General features: G+C 44.6%; 1 protein-coding gene across 1 annotated transcript; it reads right to left on the bottom strand.

The window, feature by feature from the left end:
* Positions 1-800: 800 nt before the first annotated feature.
* On the bottom strand, positions 801-7,281 carry bmp2b (bone morphogenetic protein 2b). The gene is made up of 3 exons (XM_085771000.1): positions 6,618-7,281; positions 5,281-5,648; positions 801-2,082 (listed from the first exon to the last, which is right to left on the bottom strand). Exons 2-3 carry the CDS (start codon positions 5,633-5,635, stop codon positions 1,169-1,171), a joined length of 1,269 nt encoding a protein of 422 aa, XP_085627126.1. The 5' UTR covers positions 5,636-5,648; positions 6,618-7,281; the 3' UTR covers positions 801-1,168.
* Positions 7,282-8,005: the final 724 nt, after the last annotated feature.

Here is an 8,005-nt window from a genome sequence, read left to right as displayed (position 1 = left end):
GCTGCCGAGTCGTTTTGTGAAACATTCCTGGATTTCTTTTCCCCCCTTAGTGCCGAAACACATCAGAGCCTTATGAATCAGAGATGACAAAGGAAGGCAGCCAAACTCTGAAGTGGGGCTGAATCTGTCTGAGCATGTGCAGTATGTGGACAGGTGCAGGTGTGTGTTTGTTTGCCTTTAATAATTAAAGTGCCAGTAGGCTCTGTTCTTGCTGAGTCTCTTGTCTGTTTGTCTTACTTTGCAATCTTTCAGGCTCAAATCTCATGATAAATAAACCTTGTGCCCTGTCAGACCTTCTGTAGAGGTGCTGCACAGTCACTTCTTTTTGGTCAGTAATATTGGTTAGGAGCAGAAAAAACAAGTTGGCCTTCAGAAGCGCCTTCCCATGGATCTTTGCAGTGACATGTAATGCATGAAAACATGCTCTAGTGTTTTCCTAATCCTCCCATGGGAGTCTATCACATTTATGGGCTTGTAGCTTGTCACTCCCATCCTGTGACCCTACACCCCACTACAGTTCATTACACCAGTGGCACCTTGACCCGGCCCTGCCACTTTCCTCTCTCCACTTCTATTGTTGTTGGTTTCCAGTTACATTTACCAAAAGAGTCCAATGCTTGGTTTGCAATCAGTGTAGTGTGAGCTTCTCGTAGTGTGTGATATTTTTGGAGTTAATTTCTGCCAGAATTTGAAACTTTGTTATTCATGTCAGTAGCACGTTTTGGCCCCCTGACACATATACATCAACAACGGCTGCTTCACTGTAGCCCATCTTCAGTCTGAAAATTGGAGCGACCATGTTTTTTCACGATAAATACACATTATTTATTTACAAATAAAGTGGTTATAATAGAAATAAATACAAAATAAAAATCTGAGCATTATACTTCATGTGGTATTGCACCCATTTCGAAATGTACATCAGAAATACATTTTCAAAACCAGTAAAGGAATATTCCTCTGATTAAAATATTTATTTTTTCCCAACTTTACGTAGACATAAATATATTCATATATAGTTTTTTTTCTTCTTCCACAATAGCTCTGTTTGTCTTTCTTTCATATAAATAAACGTCTTCATTGGGAAACCGGGTGTCCATAATAACCTCTGATGCCTCTCTCAGTCTTTCTTGCCCACTCTCTCTCTATCCATGCCACTGTCCGTTGCTCACCGGCAGCCACATCCCTCCACCACCATGTCCTGGTAGTTTTTCAGGATGACCTTCTCATATTCATCCAAGTAGAGCAGGGAGATGGCGCTGAGGTCAGTGGGCACACAACAGGCTCTGGGGATGTTCGAGTTGACTGAGTTGACCAGCGTCTGCACAATGGCATGATTGGTAGAATTGAGGTGGTCTGCAAGGGGGAACGGACATTCCCCATGGCAATAAAAGGCATGGTAACCGGGGGGTGCCACTATCCACTCGTTCCACCCCACGTCACTGAAGTCCACGTACAGGGCGTGCCTCTTGCAGCTCGCCTTGTGCTGCTGCTTTCTGCGTTGTTTGCGGAGCGCCGCTTGACGTTTTTCTCGTGTGTGGAGCACCGAGTCCCCGCGGCCGTCGTGGCCGTACGTCACCAGCAAGGGCCGAGCCTGAGGCCATGAGTTCTGGTCCTGGTGAAGGGACCGGCTCACCCTAACGTGCCTCCTACGTTTCTTGGCATGCTCCCCGTCCACCTCCCCTTCCTCCGGGTGAAGTACCTCCAACATGAAGCCGTGGTTGTGGCCTTTGCCGGAGGTCCACTGAGATACAGCCGGGCTGACGTCAAAGCTCTCCCAGCGGCTTAAAGAGTCCTGCACTAGCCGAGTGTCCAGCAGACGCGCCAGAGGCTCCCCGCCATGAGTAGCAGGAGCTCCGAACATCTCATAAATGTTGATACGATGGAGACCCCCTGCAGGACCACTGTCGCTAGTGCTGCTGTTTCTGGAGCCATTGTTAGGGGTTGCAGCTCCGATGACCTGATCCCTGTAGATACGTAGCTCTGCAGAGGTGATGAGCTCCTCATCTGGGATGGAAGTAAGGTTGAAGTAGAACTGTTGAGTCGTTTTGCCTTTCAGGCTGGCCAGGGCCTCCATAGACTCTACAAAAGAGAGACAAACAGTGTAAGATGATAGGTGTCTGAAATGCATGCCAGAGATGAAACAGAATTTATGCATGGAATAAGAACGAGAAGTAGCATTTATGATTAAAGCCTCGTTAGTGTGATGGATTCACTGTGAACGGGGAAAGACTGGAAAGTATGAAAGGAGGGCTCCTCAAATCGTTTCTTGCATTTCATTTCTTTCATACACACACACCCACACACAACTCGCAGCCTTCTTTCTATGCAGGCAGCCAAGGTGCCACGTGGTTGCAGTGAGTGGGTGTGGGCCATTATCATAGAGGCATAACACATACATCAACACTTTGCATGTGTGACTCAGTGTAATCGCAGGCAAATTCTCATGGCAAAGTAATTACATCATTAGACTCGTGCTCATGAATTTACCTAGTTAAATGTCAGAAGATGAAAGCAGCACGCTTCCATCTAATGATAAGATCGAACGTGCTCGGAAGCCCGACGTGAACCGGCTGCTGTATACAATGTATCCCACTATCAGTGCACATGGAAAAAAGGTATACCATATAATAAAGTTGCGTCAAAGATCACTATGTTCAAAAGAGTAATATGGAAATCAGTTTACAATTGATTAGATAGACGATAGCATAAATGTCAACTGTTGCATTAACCTTTACAGAACCGATCATCACAGAAATGTCTGGTAAATGTTGTTACCAAGAGAAGACAAGATATTGTTTATATCTAGTTTCTGGAGAAAATAAGATGATTTAATTAGACTACAAAGGAAAAGGTGAAAATATAATGTTTTATATCAAAAATTATATATATATTAATTGATTGATATAAACTACTTTATTTTAGAACTTAATGGTTATCAAGAACAGAGAGAGGCTATATGTATACATCCATGAGTTCAATCATTGGTATTCCCCTTCATTGTGCACAGCAAGTAAAAGCTGCAATTTTCTTTAATGCAGCCCCACTTTGAACTCTTACTTTATGAAGATCATAGATGATGTATAGACACACTTTTTAATCTTTTGGTGTGGTAAAATAAACACAAACTTTGAACTCTGTGCTTTTTCAAAGGAGCCATTTAGGAAATTCCAGCATCTCATCCTAAACCTCCCTCCAGAGGCACAAAGACCTCAATTAGGCCTATCACTCCTCATTTGGTGTGGGAAAGCCCCCTGTCTCTCGTTCCCTCTCGTCTGTCCCCAATCCCCCTCTTTCTTTCCTTCCTCAGCTCCCAAATCCCCTTCTCCCCTCTGGTCTCTTAGCCCCAAATCCTCTTTTCACTCCCGTCTCCCTCTCTTGTCACTCTTTCTCTGTTTATCTCTGCAGCAGAGTTCTCACTCTCTCCCTATCTCCCGCTCCTTGGAAGAACGGCTGTGTGAACAAGTTGATGCTTGTCAAAAACGTGTGAACCACAGATATGAGTGTATCAACATTCCTAATTTCTCTTTGCGCTGCATGCCAAAACAAAAGATAAAGGCTAATGTCGGGTCATTCATCACGGACCTGTCTCTGGCAGCCACTTCCTGTGTAATAGTGGAAATGTTCTATTTGGCATGGAAAATAGTCATTTTTTGAAAACTGATAGCAGTGAAACTAATTATCCGAGTGAAATTAATATCAGCAGGCACGAGTGATGAATGATAAGGGCCGTTGGCTTTGATGTGCGGCGCTTACATCTGTAGATACATGCTTATTATATGGAGCAGCCATCAATTGCATGTCTCTTGACGTGGGAAGACTAACTACCCTGCAGCTCTGTTAGCATAGGATGAAAGAGCCAGGGAGTGCATGTAAACACAGTCAGAACACATTTGTAATAGCCGGTGGTGTCAAGGTGTGTGCTGGCCGGGTGCAGAGGTTTCCAGTAGTGGGCAGGGAGCAGTCACTCAGCCTGGCTGCTTCGGGCCAGGCTTGTTTGTAGTGTGTCAGTGTAGCCACTGGGTGTCATTGCACTAGGCCTCTGGAGAGCACCCAAGCAACCACTCAGCCACCCCTCTGACTCACCCCTGATGGAAACTTCCCCACTCAAACACTTAGGACTCTGTATAAGAACTTTGTGTCAAGCCCCTATGGCCTCAGTAACTTGTATGTTGTAAAAACTGTAACACCGGCCATAGGAAATTGGATGGTTGATACAGTTGGTGTATGTTTGACAGTAAATGTTTTATCTTTTTTTTTTATCATAAACAATTTGAATATGATGAACAGCTGCACCTCTCTGCTGCTTGGCAGTTTAACTTAGTAATTAAATAAAGCGCTTGCAGTGTTTAAAATTCACCTGTTCGATTATTCAAGACAGTTTAGAATAGGCCACCTCATTAATAACACTGTATAAACACATAGTGTGTGACTTGAATTTATGCACTTTCCCCCCAGACCCTATAAACCCTCGGTGTGTGACCGTTATTCATCTGAGCAGCACATGTTGCTTTGGAACTAAAATGCAACTGAACTGAAACACTGAATTCAACAATCAGTGGGTATCCAGCATATAAACTAAGAGAGCAATTATGGTGTTATTGGAACGTGCGTAATGGCGCACAGCGCGGAGAGAGAGGGGTGATTTGGAAAGAATAAGGCGCGCAACCCCTCCTCTCCTCCCCCCTCCTTCACCAAGGACTAATTTCAGTCCTGTTAGAAATGACTCAGAATGCCGTCTGACACGATGACTTTGTCATAATACGTGTTAGTATAGTGTCATGTCGCGTGTTATTGAAGTAACGGGGTGATGACTATCACCTGCGCGTACGCACACCGCCCTTTATCCTGCTCCTGTGGTGCGTGTCTGGAAAAACTGTTTTCAGAGCCCACGCAAACACCATCAATTATTAAGAAACAAATGACCCCAGGGATACCACCGCCCCTTGATGCTTCGGAAGCCTGTGACAGCTCCGCCAGGGGAATGATTGGTTAAAGGCTGCATCCCAATAAATATATCAGAGTTCATTTTCACCGTGCACGAGCTGCTTTGTTTGTAAATCGTGTCAGTTCAGTTTTTAAGCGATCCCAAACTTATTTGAGAGTTACAAATAACTCTGGACGCGTGTCACCTGTTAAATGACTAACCCTCCATAAAACAGTGAAGACTCTGAAGTTGAGTGTTGAGGCACTGAGTCATGTTTAAATATAGGTTTGGGTTGTCTGAGAGAGCCGATGAGCTCTCCGGCTGACAGGTAAAGGTATGTCACTAATACATACCTTCATGGTGAAAGCTTCTAATCGTGTTGGCCTTGCTGGCGGCTCTATCTGCGTGTTTCCCCATGCTCTTGGGTCGTTTAGTGCTGTGGTCTCCGTTCGCTGAGTGCATGCGGTAAAGGTCCACCATGTACTGCGGCACCACGGCTTGCTTGCTCGGGGTCGGTCTGCGCCTCAGTCCAAACATATTCAGAAGCCGAAGCTCAAACTCGTTGAGGAAGCTCTCCGACTGCTCCGGGGTCTGCTTCCCGGATTCGCTGTATTTCCTCCGGCCGACCTCGGGGATAAGTCCCGTAGCACCTTCCAGCAACACCTGAGCGAGCAGCAGTACCATGAGAGAGCGGACCACGGCGACCATGATCAGTCAGTCCCTGTGGAGAAAGTTGGTTTCTGTCAATACACTGGCGCTGAGGTATTGACATGAGGTAGACACAGCAGGGGCTTCACTGCAGCATTCCCCAGACTGTGTGTGATCCCTCCATACAGTAGGAATGACTGAAGGAGAGCAGGTTAAAAAGGGAAGACACCTCTCCTCTTTGAAGTACAACAACAAAAAAAGAGGGAGGCTGTGAATAGAGCCCGCTGGCAATATAGCGCGTCTAACTGAAACGCAGGATTGATCTCAACGTGAACACAAACGCGAAAATTTCAAGGTGAGGAAGTTATGAAGGAGACGGAACAAAAAAAAAAAAAGAGAGAGAGGAATGACACAAGAAAGAGAAATCAAAGAAAGTTGCAGGGGAGACTGCAGACAGAAAGTCTCCAGTCAGAAAAGATAAGGAATCATGCGTGGTGAAATGATAGAAGAGGAAAGACGATTCAAGTCTGCAGAACCCCCGAAAGATCACTAGAAGCATGAAAGAATGTAGTGAGAGAAAAAGAGTGAGAATCCCCAGCAGCAGGAGAGGCAGGCAGACGGTGCTGCAAGCCTCTATTTGCAGAGGCTTTGACGGTCATGTATAATCATAAGGGATAGAGTTACTTCAAGAGGCTCGCAGGTGTTAGATCTGACGAGCGTACCAGGGCCAGATGTAGCCCGGGACAGGAACATCAAAAACTCAAGTATCATTTCACAGGCACAACCTCTAACGAAACAACTCGTTATATACTTTGTATTTTTCTATTCACTGTCTTTTCCCCGACGTCCAAAATAGGAACGCTTTAACTTTTACGCACACACCCTTTACGCGTATAAAGAGAAACTGACGGCTTTCTTTGACTGTTAAGTAAACGTTTCTACGTGAATAAAGTTATTTTTTTTATAACCTGCTGATATTCTTAAGATTTCATTCCCAGTGGATATTTCAACAGTTTAACCAAACCAATCAGTCTTATTTTACCTGACGAGGAAGCGCTGTGTCCGGTCGTCGTTCCACCTTTGGGCTCCGATAAATTCCACATTAATTCGTGTTTAATCCACGCTGCTTCTCCTTGGGGGACCAAAGACAGCCCATACCCTTCGCCGATCGCCTCTCGCACATATTCTCACCAGCTGCAGTTCGGGTTAGGTCTTGGCCAGTACGGAAAGAAGAAAAAAAAGTGTTAAGTCTATGAGGAAGCGGGCTCGCGTAGGCAGGACCGATCTAAGTATAAAGCGTCTTGGTTGAACATCTTCGAACTAGAAGAACTCGCGGAGACAGAAAGTTGAGCGGAGCAGGCTCTTCTTTTTTTTTTTGGACAGATAAGCGCACTCAGAGTGTCGCTCCTTTGGACCGTGCTGCTGCGAGTCTGGGAGCGCGTCGCCTCTTTGCGCCACAGTGTAGTGGTTCAATTGATTGGTGCCTTCTCCTCCCCAGCGACTCTTTTTGTCGTACAGTGATGTCACCAAGGGGCTGTCAATCATTTGTCCACTGTAAAGCACCTCCTGCAGACCACAAACCCGGAGGCTCCAGACTTTTTGCATGTCTAACGATGTCAAATCAGCACACATTAGAGCCAAGGAACCCTATTTTGATAAGATTTGACACAGGGGCAGTTTGTTTAGTATTTGCTTGCACAAATGGAGTGAAAACAACCGAAATACTCACTTTTATGCCATCTTCAGTGTTGATTAATTATTCTTATTTTACATTAGAATGAGTTTTAGTATATTTCATGAAATACTGGGGAGCCCTTTGGCCCCCTGCTCTATGATCTCTGTGCCCCCCCCTCCCCCCCCAAAAAGAGACAAACATCAGCATATATATATATTTTAAATATCTGTCCTTATTACAGCCAGCTCTTTTTTTCTTGCATCTTTACATATCCTGGAAAGTCACACCATAAAAATAGTTGTAAAGTCAACAGTTAAAACCATACTGTTGCTTTTAGTGTGTTTTTGGGTGATTTTCCATACATAGGAATAGCAATCGCCTATTTGCGTAATGCTTTTAAATAACATCAAAATGGCTTGTTCACTAACAGGGAGGTGTAGATTTGACCACAGAGCAAAAAAAAAACAAAAAAACTCAACACATGTTTTTTTCAGATAGATAATTGACTAAGAGGTGTTAATAGCAGGTTCAAACACATTTAGCTTTTGGAATAAGGCTAATAGATAATGGCATCACAATGTGTTGCTTCTGAGGTTTTAAAGGATTAGACCCTACGGAGGGACTATCACATCCTCCTGTTGAACTTCACTGTGTGTGTGTGTGTGTGTGTGTGATTGTTCATGTGTGTCTGACATCAGAGCTGATTTAGCATGCTTCCCAGTGGCTGGATTAATCTTTTCATTTCATTACAATTC

This window comes from Trachurus japonicus, chromosome 24, assembly GCF_045865225.1.
Source record: "Trachurus japonicus isolate A0001 chromosome 24, Traja_1.0".
In the NCBI taxonomy this organism is placed as follows: domain Eukaryota; kingdom Metazoa; phylum Chordata; class Actinopteri; order Carangiformes; family Carangidae; genus Trachurus; species Trachurus japonicus.
Note: the sequence above shows the minus strand (reverse complement) of the source record. Positions and strands in the feature narration are given on the sequence as shown.

Coding starts and splice junctions, on each gene's coding strand:
- bmp2b (XM_085771000.1), bottom strand. CDS start 5,635: ATGGTCGCCGTGGTCCGCTCTCTCATGGTACTGCTGCTCGCTCAGGTG. Junction 2,083..5,280: donor TAGAAGCTTTCACCATGAAG/GTATGTATTAGT, acceptor TCTCTTTTGTAG/AGTCTATGGAGGCCCTGGCC.